The sequence below is a fragment of the Sebastes umbrosus genome, chromosome 7 (genome assembly GCF_015220745.1).
Source record: "Sebastes umbrosus isolate fSebUmb1 chromosome 7, fSebUmb1.pri, whole genome shotgun sequence".
Taxonomy (NCBI): domain Eukaryota; kingdom Metazoa; phylum Chordata; class Actinopteri; order Perciformes; family Sebastidae; genus Sebastes; species Sebastes umbrosus.
In genome coordinates, this window is record NC_051275.1 from 22,926,691 (window position 1) to 22,948,837 (window position 22,147).

The window sequence follows — 22,147 nt, forward strand, 5'->3', positions numbered from 1 at the left end:
CAGCAAGGAGTCTTGATACATCTTAGTTTTCGTTCTCATGCTTTTGTATGACCAAATTTACAATAGTAAATAATCATTAATATCCAGCATGAAAAAAATATCCAGGAGAACCACTGCTCTGTATTCATTTGACCAATGCACTGTACATTGTGATTATCCTGCTGTCACTCATACTGTCAATCTGTTTTTAGTCGGCGGGGCTCAGGCCTGGGCAAGCGCGGGGCAGCCGACGCTCGCCGACAGGAGAAAATGGCCGACTCCGACAACAACCAGGATGGGGCCAACTCATCAGCTGCTCGCACTGATGAGGCATCACAAGGGGCTTCAGGTACCCATCATGCCACTTTTTTCAATTCTTGTTTGACAATAGAGTATCTGTCCTTCTTTATATGCCTTTTTAAATCTATGGATAATCAAGAATTTTCTACTAAATTTGTGTGGGAATCAAACCTCTTCAAGCCCACAGGGGTTTTAAGCATTTCCTCATGGCCTAATCAACTCGAAACCCTGATTTCTTTCTTTACCGTTTTTAACTTTCACTATGAATTTTGATGAAATATTGTTTCTGTGTCCAGCCTCAAGCTCAGTTGCTGGAGCAGTGGGCATGACCACCTCTGGAGAGAGTGAGTCTGATGACTCTGAAATGGGAAGGCTTCAAGGTACGTTAATCCAGCCTCTCAGATTTTCTAGTCAATCTCTGCCAAGATGCACCATTTGTAAACGATGTCACTATATTTTGGGGCATAAATAAATGTATGTAATGTACATGCCTGATTTTTAGTACTTCAGGTGTAAAGACAGTTCTCTCAGTTTTACCTGTTGTATAGTTGCCCTCTAAACCTTGCTGGTTTTGTCCCTGTAGCCCTCCTGGAGGCCAGGGGTCTCCCCCCACATCTTTTTGGGCCGCTGGGACCCCGGATGTCACAGCTGTTTCACAGGACCATTGGCAGTGGAGCGAGTGAGTACAACCTTCTTAAGGTCTTGGCGCACCATGTCTGTATTTTATTGTATTTTGTTTTAATTTGTCATCTGATAAAAACGCAACGCAAAGAAACCTTGCACGATGCACAAAACTGAATTAATTACGTGGGTGCAATGGATAGCACTGGTCCCAAACGGGGCTAATGATTGAATGACGTTAGCCTAGAAGCTATCAATTAGCTGCTTAGAGCACAATCACTACTGTCTAATCTTTCCTACATCCTTTGCTTTGCAACCATCCCCGATTCCAAGCTGTTCTGCAATCGCGTGCCACAATCTGTCTTTAAATTCCGCATCTCTTTATTCTTTTATTTCTTTATCGTAAAGTGCTTTGTGCTGGGAGATGAAGTGAATGTTTATCATACTCCATTTTGGATGATGACATTTGCTCAGACGGTGGCTCTGAGTGGTCAAACAATCCTCTTTTGCCTTTTTAAAGATGTGGAAAAATTTAGAAAATTTAAGAACTTTAATGAAGGATGAAAGTTTCAGAGTCGATGTGTAAATGTCATTAACACAACATGAGGTCGTATTTATTTTAAACTTACGACAATTCGGTCGAAAAATAAGGCCTTTTACCCTTACATCAGTGTTCTTCACGCTTGGTAAGCTCTGATTAATTGTTAAAAAATTGCTCCCCTGTTTCCAGGCTCCAAGGCTCAGCAGCTCCTGCAGGGCCTGCAGGCCACAGGTGACGAGTCTCAGCAGCTCCAGGCTGCGATTGAGATGTGCCAGCTGCTGGTGATGGGCAACGAGGAAACACTCGGTGGATTCCCTGTCAAGAGTGTTGTGCCCGCTTTGGTTAGTCTTCTTTTGTTTGGTCATGAACCCCTCCTTTATACTTGGCTCTCCTGTATGTTGTATGCCTCACCTATACATTAATTTGCTGGGTTGCTTTATGCAATATGAAAATCAAATTTTTGTTGAACGTGTGTGATATTTGACTACCACTAATCTGATTCCATATTCTTTCTTTCTTTCGCAGATTACACTGTTACAAATGGAGCATAACTTTGATATTGTGAGTATGATGAACTTTCATTTCTGTAAATGTCTTTAGTTTGAGTCATTCATTTATGTAATGCCACTGCTTTTTGATCCATGCACACAGATGAATCATGCCTCTCGTGCACTCACATATATGATGGAGGCACTCCCTCGGTCCTCTGCTGTGGTGGTCGATGCTATTCCTGTCTTCCTGGAGAAGGTGAGACACTCTGTCCCTAATCGCTTGTTAATTCGCAGTGGTGGCTTTTTGATATGCTAATGCCTTGTTCCTCCTTCTTGTGTGCAGCTTCAGGTGATCCAATTCATTGACGTAGCAGAGCAGGCCCTGACTGCCCTGGAGATGTTGTCAAGGCGACACAGCAAAGCCATTTTGCAGGCTGTAAGTGTTTTTCTTTTTGTCATAAGCTTAAATCACCCCGTCTCCGTTAGCCACAGTTATGCACAGCAATAATGTTACGATGTCATCCGTCACAGGGTGGGCTCGCTGACTGCCTCCTCTACCTGGAGTTCTTCAGCATCAATGCTCAGAGGAACGCCCTGGCCATCGCAGCCAACTGCTGCCAGAGCATCACTCCAGATGAGTTCCACTTTGTTGCTGATTCTCTGCCACTGTTGACGCAGAGACTCACACACCAGGTGCGTTTTTTCCTACATCCAGACAATGATGAATTATAAAATGCAAAACGCCATCACAGTAGGGGTTTGTCTCAAGTGGGGTTCATCTTGGAACAAGTTTCACATTCCAGAAATGAAATTGATAATAAAAACAAATGGCGGCCAGCATTTTAATTGCATTTAGGTCAAGCGGGAGGTGGAATATGACTTGGTGAGGGTGCCTTGTCAGACTTCTGTTTAAGAGCAAAGTGATGTCAATATAAATGGAGATTATATAGATACAGATATTGTGGAAAATGCTAACCATCCATACTTGGTATTTTCTATGCAACAGAAATAAAAAACAAATGCAACGTTTTTTTGTGACAAGCTATAAACAATACGCATTTTCGGACCAAACAGTTCTCAGAACATTCCTGAGGGGAACTGCCCACTGGGGAGCTCCCAGAGAACTTCAAGGGCTTTTTTCTGCTTGCATTCGCACCGCCAATAGGAATGCTGTAGTGATGTCGGCGCTGCACGCACACATCTCTAGCTTGGAGATCGACTCGTTCGCTACGTTTCAGAAGCTCTCTTAGCTTTTTTAGTAATATAAGAATCAATAAACAACTCTGTTACATGCCACAGTCATATGAACTCAAGCAAAACAGCTGTCACGAAAGTAACTTTTGGGATTTCAGTCCGAATCAGCCATCGTTCTTTGGCTCAGTGGGTGAGCTTTGTGCTGCTGCGTTAGCTTGCTGAGCAGCAACTCTCACTCGTACTTTGGCTCAGTGGGTGTGTGCTCATAAACCTGTTCACTTCTAGACTTCACTGTCGGTCCATTTGTCCGTGTTTTCTTCCATTAATTTAGTTACGAGCAGTTGCCTGTTCTTCAGTAACAGGTTTTTAAAAATGGTGGTTGCCGGTGCTGCATTGGCTCATGTGTTCGACCAATCACCATACACTTACATCACTGACGTCAGTCACGGTTCCTCTTGTGCTGGGAGAGTACCTACTCTGAAGTAGGAGCTAAAAAATTCTGAGAACTACGATGGTTCATAGTTCATGCGGTGTGGACACAATAAAAAGGGGGGGGGGGGTTCTTAGAACTATCTACTCTGTTCTAAAAACGCCTAATGACATAAAAAAATAAACAAAGGATCAGTGGTTTACTTAAGTGGAGGGACAAAACTGAGAGAACAGTATGCAGTATAACAGTAGACACTTTTCTAGTGTGTTGGTCAATCATTAGAAAGGAGTCATGTTTTAACTGTACATAGTTCAGTTTGACAGAAAATTCATAAATAGTTGTAGCCAGTAGATGTGGCTCGTTCTCCCATTACAAAGAGTCTGCATTATTATTACTTGAGCTCAGTTTGTAGAAGTTGCCCGAGGACCCTCATAAGTAGCTGCTGTAGCAGGCTATTGATTGTGAAACATATTCTAAGTCACACAGCCTGATTTTGTAGGCACAAAAATATTCTCTTCAATATTTCAGTGTCTTTCTAAACACATTGGTGCTTCAAATTTTATTTTTATGCCAGTCATTTATTTCAGTGTAACCTATTGTAAAGATTGACTAATGGCTAAATTCATTAAACTCTCTTTCAGGATAAAAAGTCAGTCGAAAGCACTTGCCTCTGTTTCGCCAGACTGGTGGACAACTTTCAACATGAGGAGGTTTGTACCTGAATTGTTTTTTTCAATCATCTTTGCTGTTTTTGTGTTGTTTGCCATTTCTGTTTGACCTTCTCCATTTGCCGTCCAACTCCCCGGCTAATGTGTACATATGTTTTTTTAAATCAACAGAACCTGCTGCAGGAGGTGGCGTCACGCGACCTGTTGACCAACATTCAACAGCTGCTGGTAGTGACCCCTCCTGTGCTCAGCTCGGGGATGTTTATCATGGTGGTGCGCATGTTTTCCCTGATGTGCTCTAACTGCCCCTGCCTGGCAGTCCAGCTTATGAAACAGAGTGAGTAACCCTCACACACGCACACACTAATAGGTCACACCCTTGTCACTCTCTTATTACTTGACACCCTGTCATTACTGTTATGCATATTTACATGCATACGGTATGTACTCACTACACAGGATGTTGTTGTACACACTAAATGGAAAAAGTTACCATTAGGAGCAGCCTGACAAATATTTTTCAGGGTGAAAAAGAGTCATAAAGTTTAGTGTACAGAAGCAAAGGATACAGTTTTTATTCCACATTTCAAATCTTTCAAAATATTACAAATGTAATGACCTCCGTTGTTTCACTTAGAAATGTGTTACTTGGTTATTGAATGATAACAGTCTTGCTAACAGTTACTCAGCCGCTATTGTCCTAACAAACCCTGGTAATTATACAAATCGTTATTAAAGCCCTTATCAGTCCTAGTGACGTCCCGCTCACTGTTGCACACATCTTATCGCGCTGTCAATCAATTTGTCATTAGCCATGGTCCTTATGAACAAAATTAACTATCACACTTGGTTTTACCCCCTCATTGTGTGTTGTTATAGCAACCCAAGCACCACTTTTGGTTGGGTCGCTTTCTCCCTAAGGGGAAATCAGGCTGTACAGAGTTTACTAAATAACAGCCTGTCTTTACACACCGGGGCGTGACGAATAAACAACACAAAAATGCAAAATACTCGCCTGCAAATATGACATGTCTAGGGCTTTTATTGTGAAAGATCAGAATTGAAGGAGTTGATCTGGTCTGTGCTGCCTTTGTTTAGGTTGAAAGGAGTAATAAAGTTTGCCGTCTTGGTTCTGACTACGGCGTCTCCGTGTTGTTGTTTCATAACTATAGGCACAACTCAACCTGTTCCACACAACGTGATTGGTTGATGTCTTTATTCGTAGTGCGAAGGCTTGGAAAAATCAACCTCGTTCCGAGTAAAATAGTATGTTGCTTTTTCGCCGCATAATATTTGCGTTCTGTGTGAAAGTATTCATGATAAGAACAACAGTTTGAAAAAATATATTGATGTAAGAACTAATCACACGAAGAAAAAAAACACTACTGGTGAGTAAAACCTGAGTGTTCTGATTAGTTGTTTTACTGTTCTGTAATGAGTTAACATATTTGACACATTCTCAATTCTAGTAAAATGCATTTTGTAACAAATTATTGCAGTCTGTGATAAGGATCTGTGACAGTACAAAATTTAGCTTGTAGCCAGCTAACACCTATTACATGCACATGATATAGCGCACCTCAAAACATTTTCAACTTGATGCGGACTGCCTCCAAAATTAGCTTTGCGTTCACTCTTAACAGACTTTTAGCAGTAGTGAAAGAATATTATGTGTTAAAGGTGCCACAGGGAAGCTAACAACAGAAATGTGTTTGTGTTCCTTTTTCTAACAGACATAGCAGAAACTCTGCGTTTCCTCTTGTGCGGTGCATCAAATGGCAGCTGCCAGGAGCAGATTGAACTGGTACCCCGGAGCCCCCAGGAGCTATATGAACTGACCTCCCTCATATGGTAACATCTATTTGCCTCCCTCTTCTTTTCAGTAGGGTATGGGTTGAGATCACGCTAGGCAATATGGCAATTTTTATATATTATATATTTTGGGGCACTAACCCTGTGAATTGTGCTGACGGCAAGAACAATTGTGTTTACTGAATTAGAAAATTCTAATAACTGATTTATGAGGATACTTGACTGTACAATTTCTACAGAAACTGTATCAAATATACTCTGCCACACTGACGTGGGGTCGACAACAAATGTTACTTCTTCTTTTCCCAGACCTTGAACCACAGATACAATTGTTTTGCCACAGTAGTCATTTGATAGTCATAGTCATTTGAGTAAAATTGTTTAAAGAAAAATCAAACCCATTTCACTTCATGACATTTAAACAGAATTTAGATTAGACAAAGTTTTTTAGCTCACTGAAACCACTCCTCCTCTTCTTCTTCTACTAGTGAGCTGATGCCCTGCCTGCCTAGAGAGGGCATCTTTGCAGTTGATGTAATGCTGAAGAAGGGCAGCGCCCAGACGACAGAGGGAGCGATCTGGCAGTGGAGGGATGACCGAGGACTGTGGCATCCCTACAACCGCATTGACAGCCGCATTATTGAGGTAAGAATCATCACCCACATTCTGTATCATTGAAACCTCAAAGTGTATGATGAAATCATCGTTGCTGGAGTTATCCAGTGTGTTGTATCCCAATATTGAAATATTAGAATTTATTCTGGACCTCTGTCACGCTACAAGATAACTATATAAAGGATGAATAATGGATTGAATCTATTAAAATTTTACATTACGTGACAGCATTTGGTCTATTTACAGTGTCTCTCAATACATTTACACACACATATATGTGGGGCTAACCCGTGTGGGATACTGATGTTGGGTGTATCTGGTGATTATCTTGCCCTGCAGACAGCACACCAGAACGGGGAGGATGAGATCAGCTTGTCAACCCTGGGCCGTGTGTACACAATTGACTTTAACTCTATGCAGCAGATCAATGAAGACACAGGAACAGCACGCGGTATCCAGAGGAAACCAAATCCTCTTGCCAACCCTAATACAGGTAACACAGATCTTTTCAGACTAGTGAGATTTGTTTTGTGAAGATGACAGTGTATTGTATTTTATCTTAAAATAAAAGAGGAACAAGAAACACTCACTCTCAGCACCTGATGTCTTAAATATTTTTTAACCTGCTCCACTAAGTAGGAAGGCAGCTGTAATCGGTTTGGAGTCACAACCGTGACCCAGTTCTGTGGAGAAAAAAAGTATAAAAGATAACTAATTGTTAACTACAGTATTTTGTTGCTATTATATAATCGATAAATCACCATGCATTTACTGAGTGCAAGTCAGTGGACATTTGTCACCCAGATTTGTGCTACTTTGACATCTTAAAGTGTGAAAATGGGTAGTTTTTTTTTCTGTTAAAGCCGAGATTACAGCTGCTTTTATGTGAGATGGAGCAGTCGGTCGGTTGCCACGTCTTTTCCAATTGTGTGCATGTATAAACCCGATGTGTATGACACAGCTTCTCCATTGAGTGACAGCTGAGCTGTGACATTCGGTCGCAGTGTGGTTGAGGAAATGAACCTGACCTGTGCTCTGTCTTGTCTCCAGGGAGTCACCAGGAGGTTCGTCGAGAGGATGCACGAGCCCAGTTGATGAAGGAGGATCCCGAGCTGGCTAAGTGCTTTATCAAAACTCTGTTTGGGGTCTTGTATGAGGTGTACAGCTCATCGGCCGGCCCTGCTGTCAGACACAAGTGCCTTAGAGCCATCCTCAGGATCATCTACTTTGCTGATGCAGAGCTGCTGAAGGATGTGCTGAGGAACCATGCTGTGTCCAGGTAACGGGGCCCGGGCTATGGGCCACTTTGACATTCTTAAAGGAGGTTAATAACTTCTTTCAAAGACACCAGGGATCTACTGGTGTCAGTCTTGGAGGTGAAAGTGAATTGACTTTTTTTTTATATGTTTATTTCTACAGTCACATTGCCTCCATGCTATCCAGCCAGGACCTGAAGATTGTAGTGGGTTCTCTGCAGATGGCTGAGATCCTCATGCAGAAGCTGCCTGATGTCTTCAGCGTCTATTTCAGAAGAGAAGGTAGTGTATAATCCCATGAAGAACTCATGTACTACTTTGTCTTTACATCAGTGTAGGTCATCTACTCTAGGGAGCAGACAAGTGTAAAGGTCTTTGCACACCAAGTCCGTATTTTTCACATGCGTTTTCTAAATCCGTCATCCGATAAAAAAACGTTACGCACAGAAACCTTGCGCACTGAGTCCGATGCGTTTTGGTATTCTATTTGTTGCGAAAAGTCGCAATACAAGACAAAAATGAATTTATTACGTGAGTGCAATGGATAGCGCTAGTCCAAAACGGGGCTAATGAATGACATTATCCAGAAGCTAAAATGCAGCATGGGGAAAAATGCAGAAAATCAAACTTGTTCTGAAAACTTCAATGATGGACAAAAGTTTTGGAGTTGGTGTGTAAACATGATCGACACAACGTGAGGTCGTATTTATTTTTAAACGTGCAACAATTTCGGACGAAAAATACCGACTTGGTGTGCAAAGGCCTTAAGCCTGAGCATCTTCTAAAATGCATAACAAACGTGCTTTGAAGATTCTTCTTTTTGAGTCATTTTTCAGGCCATCTTTGGTGGGAAATTTCATAGTTGAAAGCTGTATTTTCCGCAAAGCAAATCATTGAAGCTTTAGTGGTTGAGATTCACCTCAAATATAGAGAACATTATTTTTTGTTCAACTAGAGATCCCATTCCACAGTAGACAAACAATGTCCCCCCTATTAAAGCTTATAAATCCATTAGGCAAAAGGTCTCCTTCAGTTTTTTTACATTTTATGTTTGCAGTAAGATGCATTGCTGCCAATGTTTTCCTTTGCATTTCCTTTCTAGTGCATTATTCCTTGCATTGCCTGCACTTTACATTGATCCACAGTCCTTAAGACAATGTCTAATGCCTGTCTTTCTCCTTTCTCCTCCAGGTGTGATGCACCAGGTGAAGAACCTGTCAGAGTCCGAGAGCTTTCTAGTCACTAGTCCCCCAAAGGCTTGCCCCAGTGGTACTGCCAGTTTGTGCACGACCACCATCAGCACTGCATCCACCACATCTTCTAATAATGCAACTCCTGATCTGGGCTCACCCAGCTTCCAGCACAGCATGGACGACTCACTGGACCTCAGCCCACAGGGGTGAGTGTGTGGCCACTTGTGGCTTCGATTTGGGTGTTTACAGACGTATTTTAAAAATAGGTTTCTAACACAGGCCCAGTGCTAGTGTCACACTGTAAACTATCCTCATAAACACAAATTGCACTTGCACCTGTGTTGAATCACCTAAAAACAGTTGGAGCTAAATTTGTTGCCTGACAACAAGCGCTACAATTTCTTTTGGAAACTGATAAACGGTAACATACATGAATTGCTTAATAAACACACTGAGGGGCCGTTCACATGTCGTGTCTAAAAACACCTGGAAAACGTCATCGTTTTATCCAAGGTGCTTGGGAGTTTGCGCTCCTGTCACGCCTGCCGTTACTAAGCAACCAAAACCTGCGTGCTGTGATGATGATGATGAAGTTTTATCAGTAAGCCTCACTGTCTAAACTAAACTCACTCAAAACAAACAAATGTATTTGCAGCACCGTATATCCCTCACAGTAGCTTTACTGTTGGTTTCTCCCAACCAGACATTATGATGTCCTCGGACAGAAAGGGTGAAGCAAGTAAAATAGTCCGTGGTACAGATGTTAAAGCTCTGGGTAGCCCTGCACTAAAATTATGAACTTCTCCATATTTACTGTAAACTGATATTTACGGAAGGAAGAAAAAATATCTGCTGGCTGTGGTTGTTTTTTCCTCATTACATGACATGCGTTGTGTGCTGCTGTCAAAAAGTTGAACTATTTTTGTCAAGGGGGGAGCTGTCGCACACTGAAAACGAGGCGCTTGAGAACGCTTGTGCACCGTAATGGCGCCACTCTTGCTTTTGAGTGCACCTTCCGCGCGTCTACATTGGCAACAATGGATTTGAGGGTGCAAAAAAACGCGGCATGTGAACGGCCCCTAATGATGTCCAACACATGCTCATTGTATACTGATGTATGTTTTTCAGTCGTTATTGTAATGAATGGGAAAACTGATTTTTTTCTTTCCCCCCTAAGAGAATTATACTAATTATTTTCTCCTCCATCAAGGCGGTTAAGTGATGTCCTAAAGAGGAAACGGCTACCTAAGAGAGGGCCCAGAAGGCCCAAATACTCTCCCCCAAGAGATGATGATAAAGTAGACAATCAGGGTAAGTTAAAGTGTTACTGTCACTGTGTGCGTGTGTGCAATGTTTAAAGATCCCCCCTAGACATGAAAAATCTCACCATTTTTTTTTTTTTTATAACACTGTTTTATATATTTTATATCACTGCGCTATAGGGCAGCAACTATTTATTATTTTCATTGTCTATCAATCTGTCGATTATTTTATTGATTAATCGATTAGTTGTTCAGTCTATAAAATGGTGAAAAATGTCAGTGTTTCCCAAAGCCCAAGATGACATCCTCAAATGTCTTGTTTTGTCCACAACTCAAAGATATTCAGTTTACTGTCATAGAGGAGTAAATAAACCAGAAAATATTCATATTTAAGAAGCTGGAATCAGAGAATTTTGGCTTTTTTTATTTATTAAAAACTTACTCCAACCGATTAATCGATTATCAAAATAGTTTTAAATGAATCGTTGTAGCTCTACTGAGCTACTGTGTAGATGAAAGTTGTCTAACACCTGCACTAGCAATGAGTGATGAACCTCATGAATCACTTTGCAACTATGAGATTGACAGCAGAAACAGATGCTGTTCAATAATCGGTGGCAGATTGAGTCATCCAGCATTGGCAGGTTTATCAATGATTCCTTGAAGCACATGCGAGTGGTCATGAATTGAAATGGCACTTTGTGGTCTTGGATGTATTCTTAACCCATCGATAACCCTCATAATCTACCTTCCTTACAGCCAAGAGCCCTACCAGTACTCAGTCACCCAAATCATCCTTCTTGGCCAGTCTCAATCCCAAGACCTGGGGCAAGCTGGGTGCCCAGACCAACAACGCCAACTCAGAGCCCTCACGCACAGCGGGGGTGAGTGGCCTGGCAAGGGCTCCTCCCAAGGACTCAATTTCAAATAACAGGTACGATGATGAGAGTTGAAGTTTCCCTGTTTTCCACTCCTGTATAATCCGTATTGCACTCCTTTTCTTGTGATTGATTTTAAGTGTTATTGCAGAATGATCAGCCACTGATTGTGGGAGTAATGTGTGGACTACCGTATGTAATCAGGGAAATGTGTTTTTTATTGGTTTATAGAGACAAAATAAAAGCCTGGATTAAAGAACAGGCAAGTAAGTTTGTGGAGCGCTACTTCAACTCTGAAAATGTGGACGGCAGCAACCCTGCATTGAATGTACTCCAGAGACTTTGCACAGCCACCGAGCAGCTCAACCTGCAGGTAAAACATCCCATTATTGAAGAGCAAGCATAAGATAACATTACGAACAAGCTTGAGGACATGTATTTCTGTTGTTGCTGATGTTGTCCTTAAAAGTGTTGTTGAAAGTGTTAAACTTGATGACTAGAGAAAGCAAGAGAGATATAGATGCTAAAATTGTATGAAGTAATGTAACGCCAGCTCTGAGACATTTTTCTGATGATGTGTTATGTTCCCGTTTTCCCAGGTGGACGGTGGTGTGGAGTGCCTGGTGGAGATCTCCAGTATCGTATCAGAATCTGATGTGTCGTCTTTTGAGATCCAGCACAGTGGGCTGGTGAAGCAGCTCCTGGTCTACCTGACCTCCAACACCGACAGGGACTTGCTCAGCCGCGACGTGCGACTCAAGAGGTTCCTCCATGTGTTCTCTGGCTGTCCGGTGAGAGAGACTAGAAAATAGTATATTACCGTATATTGTCAAAGAATTTTATGACTTTGGTAGTCTAATTATTCAGACTTTAATTTCTTTTTTCCTGCCTGTTTCGTTTGCAGGTTCCAGGAATGGAGCCTGTTAGTCGTCTGGACCCGACAGAAAACGGTCCGTACCTGGCACTGGTGCACAAAATGAACAGCTGCCTGAGTCAAATGGAGCAGTTCCCTGTCAAAGTGCATGATTTCCCCAGTGGCAACGGCAATGGCAGCAGGTCTGTGGCTTTTATTATTTATGTTTTGATCAAAAGTACTTCATATTTAAAATGCTTATGAGCAGTTTTGAAACAGTATAGTTTGTTAAAGGTGTGTTTTTTAATGTATCTTTCCAGGGGCTCTCAGGCACTGAAGTTCTTCAACACACACCAGCTCAAGTGTCAGCTGCAGAGACACCCAGATTGCACTAACGTTAAACAGTGGAAAGGCGGCCCTGTGAAGATAGACCCCCTGGCCCTGGTGCAAGCCATTGAGAGATATCTTGTTGTCAGAGGTAAGGGACTGTCGTAGACTATCGTGTGTCTCTTTTATTACAGATAGGGCCACCAGGAGATTCTCCTATGGTGCCTGTTTTTCCTCCACATTGTCCAAATGCCAAATATGTTCCTTTTGAATCATTCTTAAAATGGGTTATTCTGTGTTTCTGTAGTTGGGTTGCTAACTTGCTATCTTGTTTGTACAGGGTACGGCCGAATCAGAGAAGAGGATGAAGACAGTGATGACGACGGTTCAGATGATGAAATCGATGAATCACTGGTATGTGATACCTGTTCGTGCCAAATCAGGGTTAAACATTAATGCGTTTTTTTTCACTTGCTCAGTCGGGCAAGTGGGTCAGAAATCTACTTGCCCAAAGTAATTTTTTACTTGCCCCTACACAAATTGTTTTATTTATTAGTGGTTATCAAAAAACAACAAAGTACATTTTCATGTTTTAAACCGCTTTGCTCTCAAACTGCACAATACATAGTTGGAGTTTTGCCCCACACCCTGATAACACCCAACTAAACTCCCTGGGCAAGCGGGAAATCCTTACTGTTGAGCCCTGCAAATAAGACTATTTTTTAAATCTGTAATGTACACCTTTAATCCTGTGTTGATGTGTGTATTGAGAGCTAAGTCCTGCTATCACTTCAGTATTATCAATAAATCGTATATGCAATTTATTGGTTACCCAGGCGGCGCAGTTCCTGAACTCTGGGAGTGTGCGTCACAGACTACAGTTCTACATCGGTGACCACCTGCTACCGTACAACATGACCGTATACCAGGCCGTACGGCAGTACAGTCTGCAAGCAGAAGAAGAGAGGGAGTCGACGGATGATGAAGCAAACCCACTGGGGCGAGCTGGCATCTGGACCAAAACGCACACAATATGGTAAAAATGTGTTCTATATGTATACTTATTGCTTACTTACAGAAGAGGTCTTGTGCCTCTAAATTTGTCTGTTCTGCATCTTCCAACTTTCTTAACCTTCACTGTCACTTTTGAAACAAGAGAGAAATGTTTTTGGGGATTTGTTTTCTGAAGCTCATTAGCCCGTCCTTGAACGGTCAGACAAATAAAACAAAATGTATCTCATCATCAGCTAGTGGTGTCTAGCCATGCAGATTTATTTGCCAAGTTTTTTGAGATAAACTCTACAGTGCAGTGTGAAGTACACAGGATGTGATAAGCACAGATGATCACCACCAGTTGGAATTGCAAATGATTATTGTCTTTAATGCAGTTAATCCTTAAAATGTTCAGATACCCAGAGTCTTTCACAAAGTTAAAGAGTTGAAACAAGGTATCTTCTGGTGAAAAATCTGTCCTACATGCTCATCAAAGCACACAGAGACTAAATGTCCCGTCTTGTTTCCTACCAGGTATAAGCCTGTGAGAGAGGACGAGGACGGCAGCAAAGACGCTGTGGGTGGAAAGAGGGGCCGAGCCCAGACTGCTCCCACCAAAACCTCACCTCGCAACGCCAAGAAGCAGGATGAGCTGTGGCATGGTGAGAATCTTCAATATCTCATAGTGAAGGGTTTTGTCAAACTAGACTCAACATTTCTAACTTGCTCTGAAAGATTGCAGCTGCTGGTCCAGTGCAGATTTAGGCAAAACATGTAGCATCTGCTTCTTTCCTTTACTTAGCTGTATATTAACTGTTTTACCTGTCAGAGTATAAGGGCTCAGCAAACCTATTTTTAACTGGGGAATTCCTATTATGATGTTTACAAATCAATAAGCAGTTGAGGGACAAGGACAAGAAGCACGTGATCAGTGTTTTAATCACACAGCTTCTCGTCGTCATATTTCATACAAGTCTGAATCTGTACAGTCGACTTCATCACTACTGTTGATTCCTGTCACTTCCAGATGGCGTGTGTCCCAGTGTCGTCAATCCCTTAGAGACATACCTCAGTTCGGAGCCACCAGAGACCATAACCTTTGATGACCCCTCTTTAGAGGTCAACCTGCTGCTGAGGGTCCTGCACTCCATCAGTAGATACTGGTTCTACTTGTATGATGTAAGTGTCCGTCCTAAAGAATTACAAGAGGAAGTCACTGACTTATAGTCAGTTTGTTACGTAAGAGATAATGCCTGACAAGGTGTACATTATCACGAGTTAATGGACGACATGGAGTCCATTAATTCCTGATTATGGACACATTGAAGGGCATTGTCCCGCTTATACCATGGTCACTTGCCCAAGAAAAAAACAAAAACATTACTTTATATATTTTCATGCGTTTTGCGACCAAAATCTAATTTTTTCCCCCCCCAATCCATTCACTCACTTTAACTGGTAAGGGTTTGCTAATACCGGTAAAAATCATTACCATCCCATAAGATTGTTATGCAATGGAAACGTAGTTCACTGCTCCAGTAAATTGGACGAACCTTAGCTCTACGACCTGGCAACGGGAGATATTTCTAATTCGCTCAGCTCATAAAGCTCTTTGGCTCCGCTACGAGCCAGAACGCTAACGTTATGCTAGCAAGATTCAACGTCACAAACATTACGTATGGTTCATTGTCCCCAAATCAATATCAAGATATCACAAACAACTGTGTACTGTTGGCAGCAGTCTGAAGTAACGTTAGCAAGTTGAATAGTGAATGGGAGGTGACCGCTTACAGTTAGTTCAGAGGGGTAGGGTAACTTACATCTTGCAGCTTGTGTGCTACAGTCGGCACCCTATGGTGTTCAGAGGATGAGGCACTGAAGGACTGACGTTACACTCCCTGCTAAGATATTCTGATTTTTTCATAGCCAGCACATTCCTTTAGAACGATGAACAGACAGTTTCACTGGAACTACTTAGTAGGTTTCCATTATCAGGGAATTAATGGAGACCCTGCAGCCAATCAGAATCGAGTATTCACCCAGGCCATGGTATAAAAGTGTGTATATATACAAGTAAATAAACATTTTTGTTTGTTTTGCAGAATGCTGTGTGTAAGGAAATCATCGCCACCAGTGAGTTCATTAACAGTAAGCTGACAGCCAAAGCTAACCGTCAGCTACAAGACCCGCTGGTCATCATGACGGGGAACATCCCTACTTGGCTCATTGAGCTCGGAAAGACCTGGTAAATGTTTCATACTTTAGACCAAAAGGAGGATTTGATCTTTCACCTGAATCGTACATCTTGACTACAAAACTGATATTTGTGTTGATGTTTGTCTAATTTTCTCTCTCTCTCTACAGTCCGTTCTTCTTCCCCTTCGACACCCGGCAGATGTTGTTCTACGTAACTGCCTTTGACCGCGACAGAGCCATGCAACGCCTACTGGACACAAACCCAGAGATCAACCAATCAGATTCTCAGGACAGCAGAGTTGCACCACGTCTTGACAGAAAGAAGGTACAGTGTGATGCCATATTGAACTCTTGCATCTTGTTCGGTTCTGAATGGAATTGAAATGCGTTCTGCCTTTTTATAATTGTTGTTTTGTTTGTTTTTTTCTTTTGGTACCTATTTTAGTTTTTAAGGATTTAAAGATTTCTTTATGAACTTTTTTCTTGACCTGGCTTAAACCTAATTTCTTTGCTCCCTCGTCTCGTTTGTTTTCAGAGGACGATAAACCGCGACGAGCTGCTGAAACAGGCCGAGTCTGTGATGCAGGACCTCGGCAGCTCCAGGGCAATGTTGGAGATACAGTATGAAAACGAGGTATCGGTTATGTTAAAACTCATTAAATCATGACTTCAATGTCGGTGCAGTAAAATGCTTTCTCATTAAAGTTTCTTTGGAGAAGTGATTCTAATTTTGATCTTCTTCCAGGTTGGCACCGGTCTCGGTCCCACTCTGGAGTTCTACGCTCTGGTGTCTCAGGAGCTGCAGCGGGCTGATCTCGGCCTGTGGAGGGGCGAAGAGGTCACGCTGGCCAATCCTAAAGGTAGAAACACTTAGACACACTCAGGATATGTCATATTAGCTTTTATTTTTCACTTGTACAACATGAAACACTGACACAGTTTTTATGGTTTCAACATTTGAAAATGTTTTTTTGTTTTTTTTTCATTTTAGTTTAACAGTAGTTTTATATATACATACATACAAAATACATGGTTGGAGAGCTGTGTAGGAATGGACATAATGTTTTATCTTCGCGCTACTTTATTGAAGCAATTTGCGGCATAGCGCCGTCTCCTGGAAGGTCAAATCTGTTCAGTTTCTGTGGTTCAATAGAGTTGACAGAAATTCATGCTGTCCTCTTTTTTTCGGTAGTGATATATTATAGCTAAAAAACTGAAATAATTTTACATCTATTTTTATTTTATTTGTTTTTTGCTTATTTTACCCAGGCAATATCGTTTCAGTTTAGTTTTTTATTTAGTTTTAGTGCACTAAAAATGTTTTTCCCTGCTTATTTTCATTTTTAGTTTCAGTTTTAGCTTATTGTAATATCACTGGACACTGCCACAGTGAAATGTATTAATAGAGTGTCTTATGTCCCCAAGTACATGTAGTGACTTTGCTCTGACAGTACTTGTTTCTCTGCCCAAACAGGAAGCCAAGAGGGAACTAAGTACATGTTCAGCTCCAGAGGACTGTTTGCGGTTCCCTTCGGCAGGACGACCAAACCAGCACACATAGCCAAAATCAAAATGAAGTTCCGTTTCTTAGGAAAGCTAATGGCCAAGGCCATTATGGACTTCAGATTGGTAATGACCTCTATTTTCTCTTTCTATCTTAATAGACTTTGGTATTTAGGAATGCTCTTCAAATATTGGTCCTTGACATTGGTCCGATACATGTTGCAGCATTTAAAACATTGCATACGTTTTTTATTTTTAACTAACCATTTTCCACCTGCTACTTTTCCCAGCTGGACCTGCCCCTGGGGCTGCCCTTTTATAAGTGGATGCTACGGCATGAGATGTCTATAAGCTCCCATGACCTGGTGAACATTGACCCCAGTGTGGCCAAGTCCATCCAGCACTTGGAGGATATTATCCGCCAGAAGAAGAGGCTGGAACAGGACCGATCACAGGTAAGGAGTCCTGATTCAATGCACTGGTATCAGAGTGTGGTCTCGTGGTGGTGGTCCAGGTTTCATAAATGTATCTACCTCTATAAGGTCATCAACAATCTCCATTGTAGTCCTCTACACCACTTGATCCAGTCATGACGTGAGGTTCAGTTGTCGCCCCTAATACTGTAATACAGTGTTTCTCTCCCTGTCTCTTTGTTAACCTGCGTTTGTTTGTGTGCACCAGACGAGGGAGACCCTACAGCAGGCACTGGAGAGCCTGAACATGAACGGCTGCTCAGTGGAGGACCTGGGTTTGGACTTCACCCTACCAGGATACCCCAACATTGAGCTGAAAAAGGGCGGCAAAGACTTCCCAGTCACGATCTACAACCTGGAGGAGTACCTCAGGGTATGTGATCTCACTCCGTTTCATACTTTCTGTCTGTCTTGATGTTGTTGCTCTTAAGTTTAATCTGTTTTTCTTTCTCTCTCCAGTTGGTGGTGTACTGGACTCTAAATGAAGGAGTGTCCAGACAATTTGAGTCATTTAGGGAAGGGTTTGAGTCGGTCTTCCCCTTGCATCACCTGCAGTATTTCTACCCGGAAGAGGTGAGCACATCTCTCTTGACAGTATGATGCAGTCAATAACAGTTGCTCTAAATTCAGTAGAAATATATTGGTTGGTCCACAAATCATTAATAATGAACCACAATGTTTTGGCTGGTTAATGAGGAGGCATTTTTTATTGTGTTTGGAATTAATCACTTTTTCTTCTGTATTGTCCTTATTATGATGAGTTATGTATCTCTATATTAAATTAAATATCTGTTCAAAATCCAGAAATAATTTGGTGCACTGATGGTGACAGAATGGAATGGCTATTTAATTTTAATGCTTAAAATTTGGCTACCTTTTGTTTCTAAAGCCTAGGGGGAAAAGGTCAGGGTAGTTTATTTGTTTTGTATTATTTGTAATTTATCTTGCTACTCTGGTTTCTGTCTCTTTTTCTAATTAATGGTGTCTTGCAAACTTGTTTGGGCTGGGCATATTATTTATGCATGACAGTAATAATAAAAAAATCATGCTTCTCTTGCCAGAGCAAAGTTTCAGTTGTTTTCTTGTTGTTTATTGTCCCGTCGTTCTCTTTTTTAATTGCTCATTGTCTCTCCTCTCCTGCTGTAGCTGGACCAGTTGCTGTGTGGAAGTAAATCAGAGACATGGGACGTCAAGACGCTGATGGAGTGCTGTCGACCGGACCACGGCTACACACATGACAGGTGAGATCAAAGTGCATTTAATTTATCATAGAGCACCATTAAATATGGGTCCAGGCTACTTTTTCTGCCTCCCTACATAACAAACTGTCGGTATAAGTACATTTTTGTCTCAAGACACGTGTTTGATGTGTATTTCCTCCCTTGTTTTTGCAGCCGTGCCGTACGGTTCCTATTTGAGGTGTTGAGCAGTTTCGATGCCGAGCAGCAGAGACTGTTTCTGCAGTTTGTCACAGGAAGCCCCAGACTGCCTGTCGGTGGTGAGTCGCCTCACATACACAAACACAAACTAATCAATGCAGGTCAGATTGTTAAACAGTCGTGTCTAAAGCAGCGGTTGCGTTAACCGAATATTTTTTCCGTCATTGATTAAAACATTTTAACAATGACGGAAAAATCTGAAGGTCGTTCGTCATTTTGACGGACTGTATTTGGAGCGTGTCTGTTACCATTCGGGTCACAGAGAGGTGCTGTTGCAGCTGCGCCGCTGGTACAGAAGGAGAGCAGGCTGTGGGATTTCCTCCAAGTGAAGCAAGTGCTTGCAGGATCGGGAAACCCCACCTCAGGTCTGGTATTTCCAGGCTCCAGTGTGGCAGCAGAGTGCGGGTTGAGCCTTCAGAACAAAATGAAAAGGGCAGTGAGAAGTCTTCTGTGTTGACATGAAAAGTGACCGCCCGGTCGGTGTCGTGTCTCTGTTCATCTTTTCTCTCCACGCCCTTATAAATACATAATATATACGGAGGTTCTGTATATTAATCATTAAAAAAACAATGAGAAAGTCTAATGCAACCACTGGTCTAAAGATGTAACGAGATCTCTGACTTAAAATAATCTAGCATTAGCCTAAATAGATATTTTCTCATCTTAAGTGAATGTATAAAACGTGAAGCCGTGTCTCTACTATATCTGTGCCTGACCCCTGGCGCTGCTCTTGTGTCTCAGGTTTCCGGAGCCTGAACCCCCCTCTGACGATTGTGAGAAAGACGTTCGAGTCAACAGAGAACCCGGACGACTTCCTCCCCTCAGTCATGACCTGTGTCAACTACCTGAAGCTGCCTGACTACTCCAGCATAGAGATAATGCGAGAGAAACTGTTGATTGCGGCCCGCGAGGGCCAGCAGTCTTTCCACCTTTCCTGATCTCTCCACATCTCACATTCAAATGCCTTCTAAAAGCGACTGATGAAATCATGACTTCCTTCTTAGTTTTTTTGTAACCACATACATCAAGGCTACATGTACAGCCTTCTTGTTAGAGAAAGCAGCTTGCAGAAAAATTAAGACTTTAAATATATATTTGCTGCCCCGGTCTCTCAAAAAAAAAATATAAAAAAAATGGAAAAGTGTTCCATGACTTACAGAAGTTAAAATATAAAAAAGAGAGAGAAAAACGTATATCAGTAGTTGAGTAATGTTAAAAAAAGATGAAAACATCTGGGTGACATTTTAAATTGCATTGCTATGTGATATTTAAAAAAGGGATGTCTCCTCTCCAGAGTGGTGGACAACGTCACTGGGTGTCGGGGAGGGAGGGGGGGGCGGGGGGCGGGGGGGTCCACCGAGCAAGCTAGGTTTACTTTAGCTCCAAAGATCATTTGTACAGACAAATTTGCAGACTTTGCTCATTCTACACATTTGATAGAATAGCTCTTTGTTCTCATGTCTCTCCCCCTCAGTTCGTCTGTTCACATTTTGTTCTGTATTATATTGGCCCCTAGTTTGTGTGTTGCATTTTGGTTCGGCTTCCCCCTCCCCCCTGTGTGTCTTTGCTTAAAGTTGTGGAAATACGAGAGTTGCAGTTGGTTGAATGCGGGTAGTGATGAGCGCATATTATCTTTTTTTTTCCTCCCATCTACCCAAGTTGAGATTGTGTTCTGGCCTCCTTTATTATAGAGAGCTTCAGCTCAAATGAAGAGTTGTAACCAACGTGTTGATCAGGTAAATTTTGTTTTGCTCTTATTTTGATAGAGTTTAGCGTCTTTCTGTTGGGCCCTACCTGATGTGTAGGGTTATCTTGGTAGACCAAGCTCTGAGCAACCCTCAACACATAATGTAGCTGGGCACAAAATTTGGCTGGTCTCATTTTATCGTTTCATGGCCAGATAGCATTTCAAGTTCATTTATGGAATAAAGTTTATATGCAGTTTCACACCCTGTTTGAGGTGGGAATGTCTGCTTTACCTTTTTTTTTTTTTTTTTAATTTTCTATATTGTCTTTATTTCTTGCTGTAGTTGATTATTATTATTTTTTTTTCTTTGCACTGCTGGCTTGGAACAAACCGTGGTGTGCACCTGCAGTCTGTGGCCAGGGGAGGGCGCCACTGTATGTTCTCCTGGCCCAATCGTTCATGTGCTGGTTTCTAAGATCTGCAATAATTTACTGCATCAGGTTCATGTTTTTACCTGAACATAAATAAAGTAACTGTTTGACTCATCCTTGTTCAGTTATTTATCCATCCCTCCATCACTTTGCCACGTTGCTCTCATGAATCCTTCACAGCTGGTTTTAGATACTGACCAATCTTCATCTTAAAGCTGGTTATTAATCGGTTAATTCAGGCAAAATCTTGATGCACTCTGGTCCTCGACTGGACAGGATGAGGGGTGTTGCCATGGAGATGGTAACAAAGGTGACTTATTTGACTCACCTGGTATGTTGCTTTTTAGGTCTCAGCAGGGTTTAACAACACTCAGCCTGTAAGCTGGATCTTTACCCACCGCTGTGTTCCCAAACTCTGACTAACAACAGAAAGATTAGCCTCGGATTTAACATTACATAACTGCTATTTCAACATGTGATACACCCATTTTCTGTGGCATACTGTTCATCAACTTTACTGAAAACTTGTGATGAGCCAAAGTGAATTTCTGTGACAAAATGATTGTCTGTAAACAGAAAACATTTCCAGTCTCCATGCTGTGTGCTGCCCATTAGCACAAGCAGCAACAGGCGCAGTGGGTTTTTGCAGTCTGCTGCAGTAGCTGAGTTCACTGAGCCAACTGGAGTGGTGTCAGGTAACAGATTCATTGCACCGTGGGAGGATTCATGATGGAAATGGGGAAAGTTGAGGCCAGAGTGTGAGGCCGACATCTCATTAACAACCACCGGGGTTTTATATTGATCATACCGGAAAAACACGCCTCTCTGAAACGTGCAACTACTTAAACTGAATAAATTGAGGTTTTAAATCTCACAGCAACACTTGAGAGTCTGAACAAGTTCAAGGACTGCTACAACTTCTGCTTCATGTTGAAAAGGAGGCAGTTTTTGTTAGTAGTGCAGTTTAAATTTGTCTTTTTTTTTGTTTCAGTCTTAAAGGTGCTA

At 41.9% G+C, this 22,147-nt stretch overlaps 1 protein-coding gene across 12 annotated transcripts in view; it reads left to right on the forward strand.

Annotated features, from left to right (window-relative positions):
• trip12 (thyroid hormone receptor interactor 12) overlaps positions 1–22,147 on the forward strand; it is a 37,077-nt gene that overhangs the window by 11,539 nt on the left and 3,391 nt on the right. For 7 of the 12 annotated variants that reach the window (XM_037774966.1, XM_037774976.1, XM_037774969.1 and 4 more), the window contains 37 exons: positions 192–328; positions 576–659; positions 863–958; positions 1,631–1,782; positions 1,967–2,002; positions 2,093–2,188; positions 2,276–2,368; positions 2,464–2,625; positions 4,198–4,266; positions 4,396–4,561; positions 5,958–6,075; positions 6,525–6,681; positions 6,991–7,144; positions 7,702–7,930; positions 8,071–8,189; positions 9,099–9,306; positions 10,311–10,411; positions 11,122–11,296; positions 11,472–11,613; positions 11,840–12,031; positions 12,145–12,296; positions 12,414–12,571; positions 12,761–12,834; positions 13,257–13,456; positions 13,948–14,075; positions 14,441–14,592; positions 15,516–15,658; positions 15,778–15,934; positions 16,145–16,243; positions 16,355–16,469; positions 17,084–17,238; positions 17,403–17,567; positions 17,794–17,958; positions 18,045–18,158; positions 18,732–18,826; positions 18,980–19,083; positions 19,766–19,962. In XM_037774966.1, coding sequence (XP_037630894.1) covers positions 192–328; positions 576–659; positions 863–958; positions 1,631–1,782; positions 1,967–2,002; positions 2,093–2,188; positions 2,276–2,368; positions 2,464–2,625; positions 4,198–4,266; positions 4,396–4,561; positions 5,958–6,075; positions 6,525–6,681; positions 6,991–7,144; positions 7,702–7,930; positions 8,071–8,189; positions 9,099–9,306; positions 10,311–10,411; positions 11,122–11,296; positions 11,472–11,613; positions 11,840–12,031; positions 12,145–12,296; positions 12,414–12,571; positions 12,761–12,834; positions 13,257–13,456; positions 13,948–14,075; positions 14,441–14,592; positions 15,516–15,658; positions 15,778–15,934; positions 16,145–16,243; positions 16,355–16,469; positions 17,084–17,238; positions 17,403–17,567; positions 17,794–17,958; positions 18,045–18,158; positions 18,732–18,826; positions 18,980–19,083; positions 19,766–19,962 — 5,059 coding nt within the window. Of the gene's footprint in view, positions 1–191; positions 329–575; positions 660–862; positions 959–1,630; positions 1,783–1,966; positions 2,003–2,092; positions 2,189–2,275; positions 2,369–2,463; positions 2,626–4,197; positions 4,267–4,395; positions 4,562–5,957; positions 6,076–6,524; positions 6,682–6,990; positions 7,145–7,701; positions 7,931–8,070; positions 8,190–9,098; positions 9,307–10,310; positions 10,412–11,121; positions 11,297–11,471; positions 11,614–11,839; positions 12,032–12,144; positions 12,297–12,413; positions 12,572–12,760; positions 12,835–13,256; positions 13,457–13,947; positions 14,076–14,440; positions 14,593–15,515; positions 15,659–15,777; positions 15,935–16,144; positions 16,244–16,354; positions 16,470–17,083; positions 17,239–17,402; positions 17,568–17,793; positions 17,959–18,044; positions 18,159–18,731; positions 18,827–18,979; positions 19,134–19,765; positions 21,257–22,147 lie in introns of those variants that run through there. The other 5 variants (XM_037774972.1, XM_037774977.1, XM_037774973.1 and 2 more) reach the window with 4 other exon arrangements.